We start from the raw sequence: 25,135 nt of genomic DNA on the forward strand, positions 1-25,135 counted from the left end.
TTCTAAGAGAACAAAGATCATAAACAGCTGGGAAATGACTCATTATCTTCTCTCTGAAAAAATAAGAGAGACACTGCTGCTGGTTGGGGGGGGGGGGTGTGTGCAGTGGCGGCTACTCTCTGCTTGCCTAGGGAAACCAACAAGATGCAGGGAAGATTGGCTTCCCAAATGCATGTGTCTAAAGGGGCTGTCCTCCACTTTCTACTACTACTGCAGCTCTTGAAGAAATGTTGCTCTTAAAGATACTTGTATATGTTGATTGATATTTTGATTTACTGACTCTGTTGCCAAGATAGTTAATCAAATAAATTATCTCATGCTGCACTCTGAAAAATCAAGCATGTGAACTTGGTTTATTTTCATAAAACTTACCGAGAGGTGCTAGAGCTTTCGGACAAAGGCATATCCATACTGACCGGGCTACTACTGTTGCGTTCACTGCTTTCATAGCCAGATTCCATCCTTTGGATTAGACGGGGATGTTGATCCATCATATGGTGTGCACCACGACCTAGGGCCCAATGCTTATACCTGTATGATTGGCTTGGTCTTGGTTGGGGGGTTGGTTCCTTTAACTCATCTTCCATAAATTCCTTACCTGATAAAGATAAAAAGAACATGAGGTTATAGCAGAAATCTGTAGACTGATACTTGTCCCCGGACATGCTGAACGTACTCACCCCTGCAAATCTGAAAAGCACTGGATTTAGTGTTGAGATACAAATACTTCTGGGACAGATGGAGATGCTAAGTGATTTCATTATAGAATAACTTTTCATGGGATAAGGTCCACCTTATGAAATATGGAATATGTTTTACATGTATGGGGATGGATTGTTAACAAGTCAGATGGAACTGAAATACCAAAATACATACATTTTTGTTAAAGCATTAATCTAGCCATGTTCGTTCTAACACAAACATCCTGGCACTGGCAAGCTAAATGAGTCCTGCTTTAAGGTTGTTGGTTTTTTTGTTTTTTAAAAAACCCGATTGTCTTGATTTAGGCCACAAGTCATAAAACAGAATTTTTCAATAGGTAATTTCACACAAGATTCTGTGGAGCAAAGAATCAGATGTAAAATAAAGTTGCTGTAAATTCAAGACTCATTTCTTACTAAGGACCTCATCAGACAGCTGCTAGGCTCTGTTTTTATTTGCTGTGGAAATGGAGTTCCACAGGAGTCCAACAGAGGTCATCACATGATGGAAAGTCACTTCCAGTGGGACTCCAAGGGGCTCCATTTCCGCAACACATGGAAATAAGTCTAGCAGTCATCTTCAGGAGTCACCTGACTCCAAGCATCAGAGCAGGGGAAGGACATGGTGAGTACATGTGATGGCTGGCCATCCCAAGAAGACAGGGAAAGATGGGAGGAAGCGTGCTAAAATGGTTCCCTCCTCTTTCCCCCTGCTTTTCCCATTTTCCCTTGCTCCATCTGATGAAGTCCAAGATCAATTTATGACAGCATTCTTCAAACTACGTTTCTCTAAATGTTTTAGCTGACAGTACCAACAACGCCATAGAGCATGGCCACAGGTCACAAACGATGGATGTGTAGAAGAGGAGGACTAACAGAGAGGTTGAGGAAAATTGATTTAGAGCGTTCTTCAAATGTTAGTTAAGACCTACATTTAATGAAATCTTCCTGCAAAGTTCTACTGTTCAAGAATAGCATTTCTGAGTCAGCGAAATAGTATCCTAAGAAGAACAGGTTGCATACCTGTAACTGCAGTTCTCTGAGTGATCATCTATGCCCTCACACAAATTAGTTTGTGCCTGTGAGGAGCCATCACTGGACATCTAGAGCTGAGTGGCCTTGGCAAAAACCTCACCCTATCCTCTCTTCCACGCATGCTCTGTCCCGCCAATGCTACTCTCCCCTCAGTTCCTTGGTCTGCTGGGAGTGCAATACAGGACCTGAAAAAGAGGGGAGGAGGGGGTTTGTTTGAGGACACATGTAACCACTCTGGGAACTACAATTACATGTAAGCAACCTGTTCTTTTTGATGGTCTCTGTGCCTCACCCAAAGGGGTGGTTAGCAAGCTAATGATAGGCGGCAGCAGGTAAGATCACAGTAGAATTGAGGCCTGGCTGAAGGAAGCATCTGATTTAGCTCTGGAAGCCAAATGATAATTACAAATGAACATGAATAGTTCAAAGAATTTAGCCACTTTGCAGAAATCAAGAATGGAAATATCTCAAAGTAGCACAGCAGAAATAAATACAGCATGGTGGAGTGTCATCTCAGTCTGGGAAATCGGCTTCTTGTCAACAAATAAACAAGCCTTCTATACTGTGATTGACTAGTTATACAACCTCTGAGTGAAAATCTTGAGAACTTTTCTGGGGTCTCCATAACAGAGAAACAAATGGTTTAAATGATGAAACAGTGTTATCCTTTGGATATAAAACACTAACATTCTTTGCACATCCAAGGATTGTAGAACTACTTCCAATAAAGACAAAGAGCTCTGACAAAATGAAAGAAATACAATATTCCGACATGTCAATGAGAGATGAACTCGAGTAAATAGGCAAAATCATGATAAGAAACACCTTTAACCTTATAAAAGCGAAGAAATGGTTCATCGCATTAAGTGTCTAATTCACTTGCTTTCACTGGATGTGATGGAGCCCCCAATGGTGCAATGGGTTAAACCCTTGTGCCTGCAGGACTAAAGGCTGAGAGGTTGGAAGTTTGAATCCGGGGAGAGTGGGTTGAGCTCACTGTGTCAGCTCCAGCTCCCCATGCGGGAACATGAGAGAAAGCCTACCACAAGGATAGTAAAACATCAAACATCCAGGCGACCCCTTGGCAACATCTTTGCAGACGGCCAACTCTCTCACACAAGAAGCGACTTGCAGTTTTAAAGCACGCAAACCTAAAAACTAATGGGCATTTTTTGCAGATAAGTATGTCTTATTTATTTATTTACTTACTTCATTGATATACCGCTTTTCTCACCCCTGGGGGAACTCAAAGCGGTTTACACAAAAATAATGGCAAAATTCAGTGCGTTACATACATAAACCAAAACGCAATCAACAACATATAACTAGCATAAAATCAATAAGACAATTCACCATAAGATAAAAGGATATTTAAAACATGAAATATAAGAATTAAAACACCTAATAAAAGTATTAAAATCACATTCCTCAAGGAAGAAAAGGTGCAACATTGCTCATAAAGATGTAGCAAGACATGTAACATTACACAATTTTTTTCAACTTCTAGGCAAACGAGTTTTCTGATGAAAAACCCATGGAAGTTTTTTTAATATAGGTGCAAAGGTGGTCTAATCCTACATGCTGTAAACGTGATGCCCAGATGATACACCTCATACACACACATCCAGTGTGGGAGGAAGTCTAGTATCAAGAGGGACCTGTTCCTGCAAAAAATGATCTAGTAGCACAGTGAACTATAGCTGATGAGATCCCTAAGGAGTTATCAATATGGCACTGGAACTGCCGGAAAGACATTTCACAATCACTTTGAACAATACTCTAATTGACAGAATAGATACAGCAGAAGATTTCAAATATAGTAGAAACTTAGTTTGTGGAGACTGATCACCAGCTCCTACCATCAAGTACAGCGAGAGGCAGGCAAACAGATAAGCAAACAAACAAGTCCATGGATGACATTCCCTGTCCATCTACAGTGGGCCAGAAAATGGTCTCAAACATTGACTCCAGGAGAGTGATTTACAGTATCTACCTTGATGTCATCTACACCAGCAGTATGGATGGCCACAAAATGAATGTGTCTTCTTATATATCATTACCAGAGAGAAAGGGTGAGAATGCATGCACCTTGATTGCTTATATAAAAGAGAGTTGTAGCACTGCCTGAAGTAACCTAAATAACACTGTCACTTGCTTCTGAAAGCCTGTGGTGTTTTATATATATATATATAATTGTGGAGTTTGTGTCTAAAAGGCACTCAGTTTTAAAAAATAAGTTATAGGAGGCAGCACATTATTGTCTAGGAGTAGAGTATTATGTACCAATAAAAACACATTTTATAACAAAAGAATCCATATCATCAGCATATTTTTATTCCTGGAAAATCTGTTCAGATGAATTTGGTACCTTTTGGAAAAATCTCCACAATTGTAAACTTTTTAGAGCACGAATATGCATTTACAAGAGATCAGTGACCCTAAACTCTGTAGTAAGCTCCCAAACCTAAGGGAATAATCTATAGTAAGTACTCAGGTGCAATCTGGGGACTAAAATGGTATTTCAGAAAGACGTTTTTGCCATTTCATGCATTATACAACTGTATAATATATGCTGTACTTTCCATTAAGGAACACTGCTGCAGTTGAAATGGAAAATCCTAAATTGGAGGCAATGTTAAGTTGAGCTGTATCATATAAATGACAAAGATGATTATGGCTATCAATCCTAGAAATCATTGTACTGCCATTAACATATAGTTCAGCTGGTCAACAGTACAAGGGCTTTATGCCTTAGGTTCTCTTAGGAAGAAAGGCCCCTGCTTATGTCAATTCTTGGTATTGGCCAGAAGTCTGAGATCATGTAAGACGGCCCAAAGATTGTAATAAAGTTTAATCTGTGATAATATAATCAATTTTCTATATAGGGAAATCTGTGTACCCCTAAATTCTGCAAAAGAATGTCACCAGTGCCTTGCGTTTATTTAATAAACAATCATGAGGCTGTTGAGAGGCTATAAAGAACTGGAGAAAAAATTACTTGTGCTTTTGTGCCATTTTTCCTCTGTGACTAAGTACTCTCCCTTCTCAACTGCTCAGAGAGAGGAGGGGAACTTATGAGTAAGAAGTGGAACGTCAGTCTACCCTCCCCCTTTCCCAAGCAACCCCCATCTTATCTGTTGTTGCTGCTGTGGGTGCTGCCTGCCACCTCTCCCTCCCTAGCTCAGAAAGGAGCTTAGTCCATTCCAGTCACCCAAAAGAAGTACCAATCCCCTCTACTCTCTCTATAATGGCAGGAAAATACCAAAGAGACACTACCACTATTTTTCTTCAAGCAAATATTACAGTAGACCAGAAGTGGCATTGCAGAAGACACACACTGAGTCAGTTTTATTCAGCATTAGTATACGTATTAAATAAGTTAAGTGGACCATTTTTCATGCAATGTATGCAAATCTATCTTATCCAGTAGTTCCTCATGTAATTGATACATCAACAATTAGTCATTCAAATTGTGATATCCTTCTCTCACATATGAGAATTGCAGGATGGAAAGGAGGACCTCAAAAAATCATCATCAGTTGATATACAGCTTTCAGATTGACATTTTCTTTGAGCAACACAATTGTATTTTCATCTGTTATCTCCACTCAAGAATCCCCAATGTCATGTTCATGAAAACTATATTTTGCTCCAAAATTTAAAGCTCTCTTTTATTCGAAGCAAACCCCAATAATCAAATACTAACAAAGAAAGCCATTACTAGTAAGTGCTTTCTACTAATTTCTTTGTCATAGTTGTGCTACTGGAAAGAAAACAACAATAACAGCATTGAAATGTTGGGTTTCCTATATACAGGTAAAGTGGAATACAATAAAAAAATAAGGAGTCTAAGTCCTTCCAAAGTATTTTTGAGAAATGCTTTTCTTGTCCAAGAATCAGAATATTGTACATCAAAATAGCAAAATTTCTACACACATTTTCAAATGTGTATCTCACAGATAAATGCTTTAGCTGCACAAATTGGCCAAATGTGTACATTCTTAAAGATTTCTACACAATAACAAATACAGTCACATTTTCTATCACGTAACACATGTAACCCAAATGCTTACCTGCATCTTCAGAGAAGGGACTGAGCTGTGTGTAGCCGCACTGTTTCCTCTTTTCTTTATTGAAGATGCTGTCTATGTTCAGTGACTCCCTTTTAGGTCTCCAAGTTGGCCGGTACCTGCTAGAAGAACTTGATTTGGATTCACTACTAGTACTCTCCATTTCCCAGTCTCGAGACTGAGCAGGCAGACCTCCAGGCTTTTCACTCTGATCTTTCCCTCTTCGTGGAGAGCTCTGGCTTGTCTGTGATGGTCTGTTGTGGATCATGTTGCTGACTGTCTCTTTAAATTCCCTTAGCCTGCTGGTGCTGCTCAATGTCTTAGGGGCAGCTCTAGGGGCCTGTTTCTCCTTTAGTGTTTCCCCTGCAGAACAGAAGAAGAGCATTAGAAACATAGCCAGCTTATTTTTAAATAAACAGCACATTTCACATCATCTGTTTGAAGTGGTAGAGCCACGAAGAAGACCTAAATCCATGCTCGAAATCTGACAAACAAAGTGATTTCAGAATAAAAGTGTTTTTCTTGCCTTCACTGTGATATCCTGATGGCTGTGACTCATCACCCTTTCTTCGAGATTTGCTGGAATTCCTCTTACGGTCTGTCAGTGAGCTCTTTTTAGAAATATGTCTCTGATTACACTCGCTGTCAGTCAAGTGTCCTGAGAGAACAAAATACACTTTAGATTGAAACAGCATTCTGATTGGCTGCTCTGCATTTTAAGAATAATACAGCTTGTAAATTCCTCACAAAATTGTGATATCTAAAACTTTCCAGTTGATGCCTGAGCACAGGAAAATTAAAAGTATGGAAAAGGAAAAGCTACCAGTGGTTCATTAATTAATTGTAAGCCACCATGAGATTTTGCTGTTGATATGTGCATTCAACTCATCCTTGATTTATGGTCAGCCTAAGGCAAACCTATCATAGAATTTACTTGGCAAGATTTGTTCAAAAGTGGCTGGCCATTGCCTTCCTTTGAGGCTGAGTGTGTGTGACTTGCCCAAGTTCATCCAGTGGGTTTCATGGCCGAATAGAGATTTGAACCCTGTTCTCCATTGTTATAGGCCAGACTCAAATCATTATGTCATGCTGGCTCCATCAGATATAGGATGAATGATAAATATTATAATAAAATTAATACATTAACTCTTATCTGCCATCAAAGGATGTTATCAAGAGGGAGCAGATTTGTTTTCTGCTCCCCTGGAGACTGGAACTATGAGAACAATGGGTTCAAATTACAGGAAAGGCAATTCCACCTGAATATTAGTAAGAACTTCCTGACCATAAAAGCTGTTCAACAGTGGAACTCACTACTTCAGTGTGTAAGATGCCCTAATAATTAATATGATGGTGTTTTCACATATCCTCTCCCTAACAAGTAAGTTCAATGGAACATTAGTGTTCTGTGAATTTGCTGGTGAATGTTTCTCCATCTTAGGATAAAGTATGTTGCAAGAGAACATGAGAAGGCATGTCACTTTTAACTTCCAGATTAAACATCTTTTGGATGCAAACCTTTAATCGTGAAGTACTGAGATGGATTTAAACTGACAAACACTGCCACAGATTGGAACTCCTGGAGTTATGCTATTGTGGTCCCAGCATCACAACATCAGGTTTGACACTGAAAACTACACCACTCCCTTGCAGCACAAACTAATTTATTTAAGACTTCAATACATTTTCATCCACTAGAGTCAACACTGCATTAATATTTGTTACAGGTACAGAGAGATGAATGGGAAATGTGTAAAGTGGTTGCACAATAGCAAAATGGAATACTAACAAAAACATGAAGTAGCAAAATCTCATGAAAATAAGCCAAATATCAAAATCACACAGAACGTACCAGAAAGCACAGGTAGGGAGGAGTGATTTACAAGGTACTGTGCTAAACAAATATTAATACACAATCTGGATTAATAGAATAGAGCACTATTAGTGGGACTCTGCAAAAGGAAAAGGTGAACAGCCAGGATGTTCCCGTTTTCACAGAGAACAGGAATGCAATGCTAACAGACGATAACAGACCACGGTGTGATAATGTCCTTGTCTGATAAAAGGCCTGTGCTCTGAAACTGCTTTGCTGAAGCAACAGTCACTGTGTGTGACCTTTTTAGCAACATGCTGTTACACTTAGGCCCCTTCCACACAACTGAAAAAAAATCTGACATTTTCTGCTTTGAACTAGAATATATGGTAGTATGGACTCAGCTAACCCAGTTCAAATCAGATATTGTGAGATTTTCTGCCTTGATATTCTGGGTTAGATGGCTGTGTGGAAGGGCCCATAGGCGTCAATGCTGATTACACTTTTTAGATTTAATTCAGTTCAATATTTTTAAAGCAACTACACACATTCAAAGTATTTCCCAGGTGAGAGAGAAATTATGATGACACATACTGAAGTGGGTAGCATCCTCCGTCCTCTCCAATGGACCTTCTACTTAAGAGTTCTTGAGATACTTATAAAGGCCTTTTTATTAGGTTCTTGACAAGAAAAAAGTTCATTTTCTCAAATGAACAAAAGAACTACCTGTATCTCTGCTGCTTTGTGAAGCTGCATCATTTTCCATGTTGTAAATGACAGTGCCTTGAGAATCAGAAGAGAAATGACTGACCACAGATTCATGATGTGAATGTTTATAGGGATAGCTGTCTGTAGAGGAGTCTGTCCTAGTATCACTTGTGATAGAGGGTTCACGCCCTATTAAAAGGAAATCTTGTGAGAATTATCATCACAAATGAGAAGGGGGCTAAGTAAAAAAACTGGGAAACAGAAAATTAATGAAAGTCAGGATATTGTCATCCTTCTTCTCCTCCTTGCTCCTTTCCCCTCGGTTTAGAGAAATAATAGTAATACCCCACCTTTCTTCCAGTTCGGGACTCAAGGCTGTTTACAACAACCAAAACAAACAATTGCAACAATAATGTAAAACATAAAGCAAAGGAATAGCTGTATGTGCATCCTGCAATGGAGCCAACAAAACCTGTTTTCCTCTAAAGCACAGGGAAAATTTAGAGGAAAATATTTTTACCTCAAAAGCACAAAAGAATTTTTTTATTCACTGTAAAAGACAACTCAAATAAAATACAACAAAATACAAAATCACACAGGAATTTTGTGAATTACCAATGTAGTTCACAAAAGGATTAAGTCAGTTTGAATATATTGTTATTTGGATAATTTGTTGTTGTTAACTGCTGTTAAATTACCTTGACATGGTAATCCTATCAATAAGAGATCTCCATGTCACCTTGGCATTAACAGTCCTGCTCAGGTCTTGCAAACTTCTACATGTACATCACAATTACTCACAACACATACATTATGCACCATGATGACTAGGAAAAAAACCAGAAAAAAGACAAAAATAAAAAAAGATTACCTGAGTCTTCACTATCATAGTAAGTTCTGGTATACTGCTGAAGATCCACCTGTGTGGGCAGATCCTGTGTTGATACTGGAGTTCCTCTTGGATCTGCATAAAGTAGTAGCAAGGGCTGATAATGTCCCTTAATGCACTTAGTAACAACATCTTTCCATTTAGGGCCTATCTGAAATTTTTGTTAAAAAGTACAAAATACATGTTAACAATATTTATCTTTGCTAAATTGACATTAATTTGCTGTTATATATCACTGATCATCCTAGGTCTATACTACGAAGAGAACTGTGTGGGTGCCTAGATTTGTGTCTCCCATCAGCCTTAGCCAGGACATCCAATGCTGGAAGCATCACTGTGACAGAATCTGGTCACAATTCCTAACTCAATTAAACTATAGCATTGAAATCAATGCACCTATTTCTCCTTAAGAACTTTGTAATGCTCAAGGTCCAAGTTAAGTAAATCAATAGCTGAATATTTTTTTTGTCACAATTATAGTTTGTATTAAAGTAAATACGCAATACTTTCTGGAAAAAATATAAAATTTTGATCGGCAATTAGTATTTTATAGTCTGTTTTGATTGCCATCATATCATTAGTAAGACACTTGTTTTGACAGATAAACAGAAGCCCAACTTTGTCTGATAACGGAAAACAATTGTTAAGTTTTCTGATTGTGTTTTCAGGTTAACATACCAAGATAATACTTTGAGCTATTAAAGAAATCTTAAATATTTTAGAACAACGGGGAAGTTATATGCTAATGAAAATTTTAGTTTTGATTAAAGCATTTTAAGGATTGAAATTTGGATTGGTATTTTACAGAGCTCAATCCAATTGGCTAAAGTATAGATTACAAAATTGGACTTCAAATGGAACAGGAGTTTCCTTTCCTCTTGTTCAGGAGCTATGCAACCTGCCAGAGCAAATTTGAGGGATGGGAAAACCAAACTAATAAACCAAACTATCTTTTTCATTGGTGGAAGAACTTCACTTGATATATATTGTGAAATATAAATTAGTTATGTAACTGTATCCAAAATTGTAGAGAGAAAATAGCATGCTTTTAAGGCCAAACAGTTGGTGTATAACAGAATGACTATATAACAAGGGTCTTGCTCAAAATGCAGTTGGTTACCAGTACATTGAAAATATAGTGCTCTGTTTTTCTAAAATGCAAATATTAGGATATTCTATACATTCCAGTGTGCTTGTCTTTTGATAAGAACAGAATAGAAATGAAAGGCTCAGATTTGAAGCAATAAATGTCTCCATGCATCATAACAAGAAAAGACAATACATCTTCTATGTAAGAATCACAAAACGTTTCAATGCTAACATGGAGGTGGGTATTCAACTTACTTATGATACATTCAGATCAGAACTAGGGAGAACATTTTGGATATTTGGGGAGAAAAACAAGATAGCCAAACACTTAGCATCATTACTGTTTTATACACAGACACACATATCTGATTTTCTTACCTCTTTGACATGGGCATCATCAAAGTACATCCATTTACGAATCTTTGTTTGAAAGAAGAAGGTAGAGTAATGCTTTCCATAGTAGCATATCATTCCAACCAAATACAGTTCACATTGCTTTGCTCTGTCATCTGTTACTCTGAAGAAAAGCTTAAAAGGGAAAGAATAATCACGTCATTTTCCCATTAATTTGAAGATTGCCAAACATAATTTTTTAAAGCTCAAGCTCAGTTTTAAAATATGTGCATTTTAGTAGAAGCAAAACCAAGGAGCAGTGATAAGCAAACACAGGGAAGCTGCATATTGCCAGGGACGTAACACTCACATCTCCCAATTTAAGGCAAGTGCCCAAGCTGTGAATGACATCCTCTGCCAGATCGGAATGATCCGAGTCCCATACCAGACCAATTGTGATTATCTGTGGAGAATTCATCAACACGCGACGAATGCGAATTTTTTCCCCACAGTTGCTCTGAAAGTTGAAAAGGAAAAGTTTGACTGATATAATTAAAACATTCTGCTTCTGGCTTGCCTGCTTACTTCCTAAATGTTTAGGGGTAAACTCCAATTACTAGTCCCAAGTATAGGACACCCATTGAGTCAAGAAATGCCATGAAACTTAATTGATTCAAACAGCAGAAATGAGCAAGAATGCAGAAAGGACAACATTAAACTCTTTTAAAGCAGCATGACCAAACATTTTTGGACATAAAATCCTTCACAACACTCCCCCCACCTCCCAGAACTCTAATTCTATCCCTGATTTTCCTGCAGAACTCAAACTCTAACTCTAAGCACTGTAACCCCCCCCCCCCCAATTCTTCCTTCTTCCATCTACTCCTATTGCCTGGGTGTTCTGTATAATGTAGTAGGACTGGAAATAAAGATATTCAAATTTTGTTTTTAAATTGTACATTGAATTTCAATAAAATACTCTGGCATGGACCTTTAAAAAATTGAAAAAGATTTTAAAGATGGGCTGCTGTGAGTTTTCCAGGCTGTATGGCCATGTTCCAGAAGCATTCTTTCCTGACGTTTTGCCCATATCTATGGCAGGCATCCTCAGAAGTTGTGAAGCCTGTTGGAAACTAGGCAAGTGAGGTTTATGTATCTGTAGAATGTCCAGGGTGGGAGAAAGAGCTCTAGTCTGCTTGAGGCAAGTGTGAATGTTGCAACTGGCCACCTTCATTAGCATTGAGTGGCCTTGCGGCTTTAAAGACTGGCTGATCCCTGCCTGGGGGAACTCTTTGTTGCTTATTTTAACCTGTTTTGTTGGGCATGTCCCTTTTTAAGCTGCCCCAAGTCGCTTCAGGGAGATGGAGGCGGGGTATAAAAATAAAGTAGTAGTAGTAGTAGTAGTAGTAGTAGTAGTTCTTCCTCCTCCTCCTCCTCGGGAGGTATAAGATTGTTTCATGTCAGGAATTCCCCTATTGTTTCAGGGTTCTCTTTATTTACTGTCCTGATTTTAGTTTTTTATAATATGGGTAGCCAGATTTTGTTCATTTTCGTGGTTTCCTCCTTTCTGTTGAAATTGTCCACATGCTTGTGAATTTCAGTGGCTTCTCTGTGTAGTCTGACATGGTGGTTGTTAGAGTGGTCCAGCATTTCTGTGTTCTCAAATAATATGATGTGTCCAGGTTGGTTCATCAGGTGCTCTGCTATGGATGATTTTAAAGATGTTTTCACAGAACCCTTATGATGCATTCATGGAACCCCAGGGTTCTGGGAACACAGTTTGGGAACTGCCACTTTAAAGCATTGAAAAGGGTTGTGCCAGGGTTGTGCCAATGTACTGAAATTACTTCAAAAAGATGTGAAGCTAGTGCAAGAGACTTACTGGAGACTTTGGGTGATTCTATTGTATTTTATTCTTAGTAAAATATTTTAATTAGCACATTAAAATTTGTATTGCTATTTTTATTATTTACAAGGACACTATCCAATAATCCCAAGTAAAAATATACACAAATGTTTTGAAAGCACCAACATTTAGCTTTTCAGGAGAAAATTACAGAACAACTAGTGGCTGAGAATATGAAGTTATGCTTCAATCTACTTCAAAAGCCTCCTACCTCCAAATGGTATGAAGAATAAGATAGATAGGAAGCCTTTTTCAAATACAGGAAGAGATAACAAAGGCTGAAAATATTTATTTTCATTGTATTCAGTGTTTCAAATTACTTATCCTTCAGATAAACATTACTCTCAGATTAAAATCTATTCAGGAAATACTACTACAGAAGAAAGAAATCAATATAATATTTACAAAAAATAACACATCTAATGGTGGCCTAAATATTTTATAGGCTGTGCTATCTAACTTAGCATCATCAAAAGGTATCAATCAAGCAAACAAGAAAAACAAAAACCTTTCTTACTGCTTGTTCAAGTAGTGCCTGGGGATATGTGGCTCTTACTATAATAGGACTTTTAATCAGAATGGAAGAAATATCGGAACAGGGCTATACTCTTTGTTGGCCAAATTGTGAACATTTATAGTTAGTAAATCTTAGTATACATATCATTTTCTTCATTTGGTCTACTGCTTGTATTTAAGGCAAACAACATATACAAACCGGGCAGTTTCTTAAGTCACCCATGGTGCTGGCATTCTGTAGAAGCTCTCCAAACATATCTGGAGTGGGTTTCTCTCGTCTTTCCAGCATGCAAATTGCCTGATTACTGTAAGTTAAAAAGATTATATAACAAGACTAACACTTCTATTTGAATTTCACAAATGGTACTTAAGTCAGTGACAAGTTTAATGGATCTACTCTAGGTTTGGATTGAATCAGTACTAAAAATAATCTTTATACATTTATAGCAGGGGTGGACAACTATTGAAGGCAAGGGGGCTACATTAGCCCACAGGAAATGGGGAGGGATCCCCACGATATTCTCCCCACATTTAAAGAAACTCCACCCCACCCCCAAATGTTGTTGCCAAGTATCCATCAAATGCTCTTAAGGCACACAGAGGGTATTTTAGGGTTTGCTGGGACATTTTAGGCAGAGGCCAAGACTTTTTTATTTTGTGAATTTGTTCAATACTGTTCTAGTGTTTCAAACACTAGTTCTAGCATTCCAAAATTCGGCTTCAGTGGCAGGGAAGGAAACTGAGTTCAATAATTTTGGTAAACTGGTGAAAATAATGCTTTGTCTAGTTGTGGAGATGTGCAAAGAAGAAAACTGAAACAACGGGGATATGTTGTCTCCTAATGTAAAAAAGAAAGAAAGAACTCACCAGAGTGAAGTGGTTGAGATATAATGCACCATCTGGATAAAGGGCAATGGGTCAGAAGTGGCACCACAACTTGTACAGACACACTAAATAAGAAATAGATATATTATTCAAACACAAAAGCCTTATTTCCATATGTGTATTTCATCATTTCGCAAATGAATTTGGAATTGATTTGTGTCATACTTGCTCAAATAAAGTCATTGCAAACTTCTGGTGTGATATGCAATGAGGGGCAGTACAAATGTCTTCCTTAGATTCATCTGCAATGTGGAAGTGAATCCTCATTAAGAGATTCTCCTGGAATTAAAGAGAGATAAGACAAAAGTCATATAGAAATTATTACAGATTAATGGCAAAATATGAGAGTTTAAAGCCAGGAGGTAAAATTCTTCTGAGCATTCTAAATACATTGAAATGACAAGAAAAACACAGTTCCTATACATTAATTTAAATAGCATAACATCTATTGACTTTCTACATTTCATAGAATAGAATCATAGAGTTGGAAGAGACCTCATGGCCCATCCAGTCCAATCCCCTGCCAAGAAGAAAGAAAATTGCATTCAAAGCGCCCCTGACAGATGGCCATCCAGCCTATGTTTAAAAGCCTCCAAAGGAGGAGCCTCAACCACACTCCGGGGCAGAGAGTTCCACTAAAATCAAAAGTTATGATTTTGTCATTATTTCATTTGAATAACATTCAACGTAGCATCTAAAGGCTGTGGAACGACCTACTGGTAGAGATCAAACAGCTAAATCAGCCTTTGGAATTTAAGACACAAGTGACGATCTGTCTCTTTCGGAAGGCCTACCCCGATAGTCTTTAAACATAAACATGAATGTTAATGCATGTCCTTTGTTTTGTCTGTTTTAATATGTATTTCATAGAGATATGTTTTGGTATGTAACTTTTATGGAGGTACGTTTTTGTGTGTGTATCTGTAGTTTGCTGTGTTTATGTATTTTAATTGTTTTGTAACCAGCATCAAGCCATGAGGAGATATGGGTAAGAAATAAAATTATGATGATGATTATTATTATTAAAAAGAGAAGCCAGCAAACACTAACAGATTTTGGCTTACTGACCTGGGATAACTTTATTATAGTGTATTCAGTAATTTGTGGTTTAAATTCTATTGAAGGGAACAAATAAAAGATATCAAGTTACCATATTTCCTCACATAATAGCTGCTACTAGGTAAGAGCTGCACTTCATTTCTGGGGTGGCAATATTGGTATTTCTGTGTTTCTCGTATAATAGTAGTTGGATTTTTTCACAGCATTAATAGTCACATCCCCTTCCCTTTTTTGGCCATTTGCAATTTGAGTAGTCCCTGTTTAGCAAAAAGGGATTTGTTTGTTTGCAAACATTTCATAGATGTTACACTCACAAAGCATTCAGCAGCATCATCCATGATACCCAGTTGGAAACGTTGCTCATCTTGAAAAGTCTTGGCCAGAGCACTACGAAGAGCATCAGAAGGTAATACTTTTTCATTGCTACACTGAAACTGGTTAAAGATACCCTAAACGAAGAGGGGGGAAAGAATAAGTAGTTACTACAAAAGAAAAATCTCCGAAGAGAGGAACAAAGCATACAAATAGAAATAGGAAGTTAAATAACCATTACATTTTCAGCTTCCTGTAATTAATTCCAGAGAAGCTGATGACAAAGCTGATGACAAAGACAGAAGAATGCCCTGCCTCAGGGGAGCGTGCTTCAGCCATCCATGTTTAACCTTTTCACAAATGATCAACCACTGCCAGGAGGGACTGAGAGTTTCATCTATGCTGATGATCATGCCATCACCGCTCAAGCAGGGAGCTTTGAAATGGTTGAAAAGAAGCTCTCTGCTATTACTGCCTATTTCAAGGGAAAACAGCTGATTCCTAATCCATCAAATCAATCAAAGAAAGCCCCAAAAGTAAGGCATTGCAAGAGTCTAAAAGGGAGGTTACCAGAGAAATTAATAACCATTGCAAGCTTATTTCTGTCCAGCCTAAATTGACAAAATCTATTCCAATCCACCAGGGCCACCTGTGTCTCCAATGATAATGGTGCATCTATTGTTCTCTCTCTCAGATATATTGAGCACACATTTATCTGTTGGTCTAATATTTTCACTAAACTATTCATGTTGACTATCAATTTTCTTTTCTCAACTGAATTCACTTACTTTGAGAGCACAAAATATACAGGAATCTCCCATACATTTGTGCGTTGTAAGTTGACGAAAACTACGTCGAAAAATATCAAGATGCCACAGAACCTGTAAAGCAAAGTAGAACAGAAAGTAATTGTTTTGAATGAATCAACCTCAGCATGCCTTATATAAGAAGCTTTGGTTAAAATTGGGTTATAAACAAGTTCAGCAAAAGCATTTAAACACACACACACAAAATCCAGGGCACTGTATTTAATCTTTAACCTCCAAACTTTAAGCTAATCGACTCCAAAATTTAAGCTAATATAAACAGAGAGAAATACCGAGGATTCATAAATACAGATACAGACATATGTAAGACCCTATTATTCAAAATGGTCATTCGTAGATTAGTGGCAGTCCACAAGTCATCAGCTGTTGGACCATGGAAAGTTTCCAGAAAAGGAAGAAGCAACTGGAGTCAATGGGAACAAATAGAGCATTAGTCATAAAACAGAGGGGGAAAAACTGTCCCCCGTGTCAGAAAGATTAAATAACACTACTATAACACTACACAACGATGGGATTGGGCCAAACATCCCACACAGAACCCCCATGACCAACAGAAAATACTGTGTTTTCTGGTGGTCCTTAGTGACCCTTCTGACACCCCCCTGGTGACCTCCCCCCCCCCCCCCGGGTCTTGACTTCCCAGTCAAACTCCCTTCACCAGGGCAAGAAAATATAATCTAAGCCCTCTTGACAAAGGGCCATCCAGCCATTCACACACACACATATATGTATATGACAGATGCAGTATCAAAGATCTGAAAGGGACCCCTAAAGAAGGACAATGATATGTTACATGTTCCAGAGGAGGCAAAGCAGGCAATCTCCACATCACCACTGGCAAAGAAATAGCAAGAAATACTTTTTACCCACAAGCATAAAGACATTACATATATTAGAAACCAACACTTTCTCATTATTTTATTTTCCAAATCACCAGATTGGGCCACAGCAACACGTGGCAGGGGACGGCTAGTAACAGTTAAAAACAATCAGGAAAATACCATTAGATGTGTTAAAACAGTTTAAGAAACAATTATGAAATGAATATAGCATTCTTTTTAAAGCCCTTTAAAAAAAAACTTTCAACTCCCAAAAGCCTGAGGAAATGGCAAAGTGGGAACTATTCCAGCCTTCCTAGAAAGGGGACTGGAGAGCCCAGGGCTGCTATTGAGGAGACCCCATGTTGCATCCCTACCATTTGTGCCTGTTAAGGAAGTGGAACTGAGAGAACGGTCTCTCCAGCTATCTCAGGGACCAGGCAAACTCATATGGTGAAGTATAGTACATCAGATAGTCTGGATGTGAACTGTGTCAGTTTTCTAAGCCAAATCCAGAACTTTGAATTTTGTCCAGAACTGCTGTGATAACAAGGGAGTTTTGTCTCCCTGTAATCCACCCTGGTTAAGAATTTGGCTGCAGCTCTCTGTATTAACTGAAATTTCCAAATACTCTTCAAAGGCAGTCCCACAGAGAACATACTTTCAGTAATAGATGTCTCAGAGAGTGGACACTGTTAGAGCACTTGCTTTAAGTCTACAACAGCACTCTAGGTCACCACCAAAACCCATCTAGTCCAGGACAATTATGCTGTGATTTGATTTCGAGGGGAAGGGGGTTATTCCACTGAGCACAAAAGGAAAAAAAATACCAACATGAAGAGGTGAAATCTGAGTCAGAGAGGAGGGTGGGGAGACCAGAATCTCGGAGGAAAGTTACTGGACTTGAAGAACTGATTAAGAGAACTGGACAAAGGGATCAGTTGATTAGGTTAATTGGGCATGTTTATTCCTGGTTGTTTTATTGCTCTACGATTTGTGGGTATATCTGTAGAAGAAAGATAGGGTCAGATTTTGAACTAGATGAAAGTGGGGTGAGAGAAGACAGCCTGGTTTTTAATGGAGGCATGGGTCTATTCCTGATTGGATGAAGTGTAATACTTATATTTGATTGAATGCAAATAGATACATGATTTAGAAGTGTTTAATTAGCAAAGGGAAGTTAATGAATGAAGAGACAAGATCAAGCACATGAAGGTTTTGGGAGTCAAGGAAAACATCCTCATTCCACCCTAATCTTGAGCTCTAACATAGTCTTTGAAAACTGTGACAAATGTTATAAACTTTAAAATATATAAATATACTATAAACATTTAGCATATCAGACCTTTACCTTTTGGAGTGACTTGATTGTGAATTTGGACAGCTTAAGGAAGATTATGTCTAAAAGAAAGTTCTTCAATTAAACTAATAAGTAAAACTTTTTTAAAAAAAATCTTGAAGGACTTTTTATATTGTGAGTGTATGTCTTATTGGGGAATGTACATGTTTATTGAACTAGCAAGTATTTTTGTGTTATTCTTTGATGAAGTAAAATATTAGTGGTTGACAGCTACTCCAAGGTTCCCTAAATAATCAAACTCTGTATTCGTAAGACTAGAAAAAATAATCCTTAACATGGGGACTCCGTTTAGATAAAGCAAGCTGTTCTGTCAGACTAATTCTTACAATCCTAGCATCCTTTGCATCTGTTTCAGGCCTGGGGGTAGAAATGCCCTCATTATGAATTCAATGGTTGTTTGCTACTGTAGCTGAGGAGGGTCAATGTGGCATAGTGGATTTTTTTGTGTGTGTCAGGAGTGACTTGGGAAACTGCAAGTCGCTTCTGGTGTGAGAGAATTGGCCATCTGCAAGGATGATGCCCAGAGGATGCCAGGATGTTTTGATGTTTATACCATCCTTGTGGGAGGCTTCTCTCATGTCCCCGCATGGGGAGCTGGAGCTGACAGAGAGAGCTCATCCAAGCTCTCCCCGGATTCGAACCTGTAACCTGTCAGTCTTCAGTCCTGCCAGTCTTCAGTCCTGCCAGCACAAGGGTTTAACCCACTGCGCCACCGGGGGTTCCTCGGCATAGTGGATTAAGTGTTGGGACTATAATTCTAGAGACCCAAGTTTTGAATCCCTTCTCAGCCATGAAAACCTACTTGATGACCCTGGGCAAATCACGCTCTCTCAGTCTCAGGGAAAGGCAAAGGCAAATCCCATTTCAACAAATATTGCCAAAAAAAAAAAAAAAAGGCTATTGCCTTAGAGTCGCCATGTCAGAAATGACTTGAGGGCACACAACAGCAGCAATAACCACTGAATAGTTAGACAACTGTTTTGTAAGGTAGGTTAAAGTCACAGGAACTCTTGCACCTTTGCAACAGTAGGAATATTCTATTTTCATTTGCTAAACACACAAAAAGGGTGAGTGGGTACATGATTCCTTTGTCTTGATGGAGATTGAACTCTGAACATTGGACCCTACTGCAAGGAGCCATTGAAGACTGCTGTTGCCTGTGCACCTGAAATTGCTTTTGCAATGCCCCCTTGGTGGTATGGATTTGGCAGTCTGGAAAATGCCCTCCCTTTTATTAATATGTTTCAAATGCTTTCCCCAGAGAAGCTGCAGCATGGGAGCCTTATGTAGGTGAAAATAGCAGTTGTGAGCCCTATAAAAGGATTCACAACCTAGTCAGGGATGAAGCCTGGAACAGAAAGATAAATCTTTTGTGTTGCAAGCCAGGAACCTCTACAATCATACTTTAAAACAGAAGATGCAGACTCATAATACGAACACTTGCTGCAGCTGTCTGCCAGAAAATGTGCAAGGATACTGGAGGTAAACAAACTCTGCATAGAAGTACAAGCCCAAAACATCCTAGTTGCTGCCAGTAGGCCTTCTACTCTGCATAGATCATGAGCAGACATGTATGGAATCGGGTTGTGCTTTATATACCTGGCAGACAAACACCCAAATTGCTAAGAATCACATCTAGGCTCATCCACTTTGCTTTGGACATGTGTAATCTAACCTCAAACCTACTTTGTTCATATAGCCTCACTCAATGATGCTCTTGTTCTCCTAGACTGGAATTTAACTCCTGGGCTAAAGGTTTTCCACATCCCTAGTCTATTGGATCATCCCATTCACATTTACGGACATTCACAAACAACATCACAACATTTGAAAAAGTCATTATTCTTTTTAACAAGGCCTGTTTTAGTTGTAGACGGCAACTAAAACATGTCACTTAAGAGTATTTCAGTGGAAGACCCTCAGGGCCATCCAGTCCAACCCACTTTTGCCATGTAGGAAAAACACAACAAAAGCACCCCCAACAGATGGCCACCCAGCCTTTGTAGTAGTAGCAGTAATAGTAGTAGTAGCATCAGCAGTAATAACCGAAACCCCAGGGGCCATCCAGTCCAACCTCCTTCTACCATGCAGGAAAAACACACTCAAAGCACCCACCTGAGCATTGGAAGGGAAATAGGGTTTTGGAAGCAAAGAAAGTGGGGAGTCTGGGCAGCAAAGCAAAGAGCCTGGGCGATGAGGGAGGCAGGGGAGAAAGGGTCTATGCCCTGGGAGGATGTTGCTGCTGGTAACCCCTGCTCTAAGGGATTATTTTTAAAAAAATGACAATTGCCAGCTAACTGGGCATTATTTGACCTTATCCAATATCAGGTGGATTACAGTAAAACACTAGGTCTCATTAGAGAGCCCAACTTTCGTTAGACAGCCAATTCAAAATGTATGTATCAAGACTATTCTGGCCTTGTTCCTTCTATCTAAACCCATTGTTGACAATATTATTCATCAGGTAAATTTAAAGAAATTGTAATTGCCATTTAGAAATACTTCTTTCCTCAATCTGCTTAATGAATGTATACAAAAGAAGACACTTTATTATTGTTGTGTGTCTTCAAGTAATTTCTGATTTGTGTCAAGCCTAAGTCAGCATGATGTAGTGGTCTGAGCACTGTACTATGACTCTGGAGACAAGGGTTCAAATCCCCACTTGGCCATGGGGAAATTCGCTTTCTCAGCCCCAGGGGATGGCAAAGGCCCTCTGAACAAATCCTGCCAAGGAAACCTCATGAAAGGGATGCAAGAAGTTTGAAACGACTTGAAGGCATACAACAATTAACAAGATAAACTTGTAACAGAGCTTTTTGGCAGAAATTTTTTAGTGAGGGTTTGGTCTTGCCTTTTCTGAGACTGAGAGAGTTGGATTTGCTTAAGGTCAGCCAGCGAAGGGTTTCCACTGTATTTATACAAGCAAAAATCAATCATGTTGCAAAGATTCATGAATGGAAAATACAAAAGTAGATTAACAGATTTCCAATGCTTTTTCTGTAATAAAACCCAGTCTTGTGTAAGAATTGTAGCTGTAGCTGTTTTACTTTAAACACATGAGCATTATATTATACAGAGGTGAAAAATTAAATCTAAGAAAAGAATCATGTTTGTTTGGATTTTTTGGCAAAACTTTTGCAAGTAGATTAGACAGCAAGCTTAGAAATTTATGGTAGGGTACTATTTGAATCTCTCATAAGAAGCACACCTTCACAGTAACACAGAGAATACACAAACATATAAATGAGGCACAGTTAGATTTCTTACCTGTAATGCACTGTTCAGAAAGCAGCTGTTCTGTCCTGGCTCATTGCTGAGACCTTTACTTGGTGCTATAGAAGTTGTATTACGCGGAGTAAACATTCCTTGCACAGTTCCCCGTCCTACAGAAAAATAATTTCTTTTCCAAGACATGCTTCACATTTAGGTCTGTAGTCTACAGATTGACTTACACCTGCATTTGAGCTTTAAAATGTTCTATTCTTGATGAGAAAAATGAGAAAATATTTGGATGATGCTAAAAAAGAACTTTTCCAGACAGCTCCTTCATGAAGGCATACGTAGTTGGTATTCTTTTTTAAATTCAGTCAGTTACAATTTCATAAAATCAGAGATCATATAGCAAAACACTCGGTATCTGAAAAGATGGAAGGCAAGCTCAAAAGGTCCACAGGTCTTCAAAGGCATGAGTAGTGCCGAGCCATCTTTTAGTTTAACAAATATTGTAACTCCAAAGGTTGAAAAGGTTGAAAACAAGACAAAAAAATGTCTACGTGTTCAGGTTCACTCTTCTTAGATGCAATACAGTGGAACAAAGTTTGTGAGCAAAATTTAAAGCATTTGCTGTTAGTTGCAAATAGTTCTTTGCCAGAATACTGATGTGGGCAGTTTTGATTTTTTTAAGGCTAAACAAAGGAATGACTAAAGAATCCCAAACATTAATTGGAGTAGAAGTTGTCTTATTGCAGTTCTTTTACTTTCCCATGTAGAATCTGAGTGGTTTCTTCTGCTGTTTTTCCTCTTGCAAGTAGAATGCCTGGCTGTGCTGGAAAGTTTGAGAGAGAAAGCGAGAGAGAATAATCAAAGGATTGCGTCACTTAATTACTCATTTGGTTTTGTTCTCTACTGCCAAGATCAGTGTTGCCTCACCTCCTACCAGAAATTCAGGAACAGAATCAAAACAGAGCAAAACAAAATCCTTACCACAGTAGAACCATTGTAGTTTAGAAGAGTCAACCACAACTGCATTTATAGACACTTTCATAAATGAAAACTGGCATAAAAGGAAGCCATTCAAATTTTAAGAAGCTACTACCATTTCTACACATATCCTACCAGATACTGCAGTATCTCTTGCTACACATATCCTACCAGAGCCAATTCTTTACAGAGGTCTTATTACAAATGGCAATAGCTGATTCAGATTGCAGATAAAGTTCCTATAGCTTTGCTATTCATATAAGGGATAAGAGGCTGAGCCTTCCTAGAGATTTATTCTGGCATTACTTGCTACCTGAAGCCAAAATTACTGATTGATGTAAGAAGAACAGGAGCCAAATCATCATGGAAGTGTACTTTGAAGAATTTGTGATATAAAACTTTGTTTTAAATAGCCTCTTTGCATAGTATGCATTGCAGTCAATTTACTTAGCATTTCAGACATTTTGTGAACATTCCTAGGTTATATGGGAATGTTTATATGGTTCATTTTTAAAATAATGATATTGCTCTATGTTTGCTCCCAGAAGGCAATTTATTATCATTAATCATACATGTATTTGTATTTGAGCAAGTCTGTGTTACTAATTACATTACTTATAGAGAAGTGAAATGCTACCACTTATATTATTGTGTCAGCTCCACTGGCTGCCGGTCCACTTCCGAGCTCAATTCAAAGTGCTGGTTATGACCTATAAAGCCCTATACGGTTCTGGTCCAGCTTACTTGTCTGAATGCATCTCCCTCTACATCCCACCTCACAGTTTAAGATCATCTGGGGAGGCCCTGCTCTCGCTCCTGCCAGCGTCACAAATACATCTGGCGGGGACGAGAAACACTGCCTTCTTGGCTATGGCCCCCCACCTGTGGAACTCGCTTCCCACTGAGGTAAGATCGGCTCCGTTTCTTCTGGCATTTAGGAAGAAATTGAAGTCGTGGATCTGGGACCAGGGTTTTGGACAACAGGCATAGATAGCACTTTGGACGTGGAATTGGATATGGAATTAACTGGAATGATGTTATGGCTATTAATACTGTTTTTTACTGTTTTAATGAATGTTTTACTTATTGTTTTAATTGTTATTATATTGCTGTCTTATATGTAGTGGCATCGAATTGCTGCCAAATGTAAGATGTCCTGAGTCCTCCTTTGGAGGTTGAGAAGGAACGGGATACAAATACCGGGAATAACTAAATAAATAATACTGATCAGAGTTCTACGTTTACTAGAAAACAAGGACCCTATCACCTCCCGTAATTCAACTCTTTTATTTGGTAAAATGGACCCAGCAAAACATGATGCTGCATCACTCAGACTTAAACCAAACTAGGAAGCTACTTGGGGACATGTCCTGCTGGGCTTGACACTGAATTGATGAAATTATACATTGTATTGTAGAAATGATACATTTATCAGATGTAGGAAGTACAGAATAAGAATGGCAGCGGACAAAATATTTACAGCATTTTAACTTAAAAATTGGAGAACCAATAGGCAATTAGTTAACAAATGTGCAAATGGCGGTTCTTATGTTCTTGATCCAGCTCTAGTTAAGGTTTACAAACACTCTTCCAAAGTAACATTCTAAGTGCCCCAAAACCAAAACCCCCAAACAGATAGCTGCAACATATTTGTAAGCTGTTCTGGGCCCCTTTTTGGTTTGACTAAATTTCTTTAAATAAATAGATTAGCAGAAAAGCAAACCTCTTGGTGTGGATTTTCCCCACATAGTTTCATGTACGTTTTGCCACAGGTTGTTGCATTAACATCACAGAAGTTACATTCCAACGTCCAAATAACACATTACAGGCAATGACAATACTTGTAACTTCACCAGTATGCTTTGATACGATGATTTTTTTTTTGCATATAATCCAAAAACTGGGAAACCAATCCCTATTAGTTAACCAAATAAAAAACGTGTATAATTGAACTGTGGAAATGGCCATTGAATAAGTATTCATGAATAAGTACTGAACACAAGTATTGATTGGTATTCATTAATTAAAAATTGAAATTCAGATAAGCAAAATGCCTTAGAATCAGGCTTAACACTGGCAATTTCTTTTTATAAATGCTTTAATTTCAACTGAGCAGGAGTTAAGGGACTTAAATTTATGATTCCTCAAAAAGGACAACTAGAATACTCCATCTGAGAAAAAGGTGTCATTCAAAAAGTTTTGGTCATGTACATTTAGCATACAGGCACTCCCCGAGTTACAAACATCCAACTTACAAACAATTCATAATTAAGAACAACAGGAAGTGAAAGAAATCTGCCCCTAGGAAGGGAAATTCACTCTTGAAAGAGTTATCATGGGAAAAATGTGTCTGCTGAAAGTTTATCAACAATCTTTGTTTCCACAAAAAGCCCTTTTCCCCCCAAAATCCAATTATTACAAGGACAGAAACTGAACAGGGGCACAGACAGCAAAACCAACATTACAGGGGTGTTAACTTTTCCTTATGTTGTCCCAAGCTATGTGTGTGTGTGTTTGGCTGTAGTTACACTTTAAAAAAAATGTAACTGTTCTGACTTACATACAAATTCAGCATATGAACAAACCTACAGAATCTAACTTGTTCGGAACTTGG

At 38.3% G+C, this 25,135-nt stretch overlaps 1 protein-coding gene across 9 annotated transcripts in view; it reads right to left on the reverse strand.

Moving 5' to 3' along the window:
- USP54 (ubiquitin specific peptidase 54) overlaps positions 1–25,135 on the reverse strand; it is an 87,481-nt gene that overhangs the window by 23,554 nt on the left and 38,792 nt on the right. For all 9 annotated transcript variants that reach the window (XM_060769185.2, XM_060769186.2, XM_060769189.2 and 6 more), the window contains 13 exons: positions 21,589–22,366; positions 16,105–16,197; positions 15,319–15,453; positions 14,111–14,224; positions 13,928–14,010; positions 13,260–13,365; positions 11,009–11,155; positions 10,684–10,833; positions 9,199–9,367; positions 8,346–8,516; positions 6,333–6,464; positions 5,810–6,169; positions 373–598 (listed from right to left, as the gene is read on the reverse strand). In XM_060769185.2, the coding sequence (XP_060625168.2) occupies positions 373–598; positions 5,810–6,169; positions 6,333–6,464; positions 8,346–8,516; positions 9,199–9,367; positions 10,684–10,833; positions 11,009–11,155; positions 13,260–13,365; positions 13,928–14,010; positions 14,111–14,224; positions 15,319–15,453; positions 16,105–16,197; positions 21,589–21,735 (2,033 nt within the window). In that variant the 5' untranslated portion in view covers positions 21,736–22,366. The remainder of the gene's footprint in view (positions 1–372; positions 599–5,809; positions 6,170–6,332; positions 6,465–8,345; positions 8,517–9,198; positions 9,368–10,683; positions 10,834–11,008; positions 11,156–13,259; positions 13,366–13,927; positions 14,011–14,110; positions 14,225–15,318; positions 15,454–16,104; positions 16,198–21,588; positions 22,367–25,135) is intronic.

This window comes from Anolis sagrei, chromosome 3, assembly GCF_037176765.1.
Source record: "Anolis sagrei isolate rAnoSag1 chromosome 3, rAnoSag1.mat, whole genome shotgun sequence".
NCBI lineage: Eukaryota > Metazoa > Chordata > Lepidosauria > Squamata > Dactyloidae > Anolis > Anolis sagrei.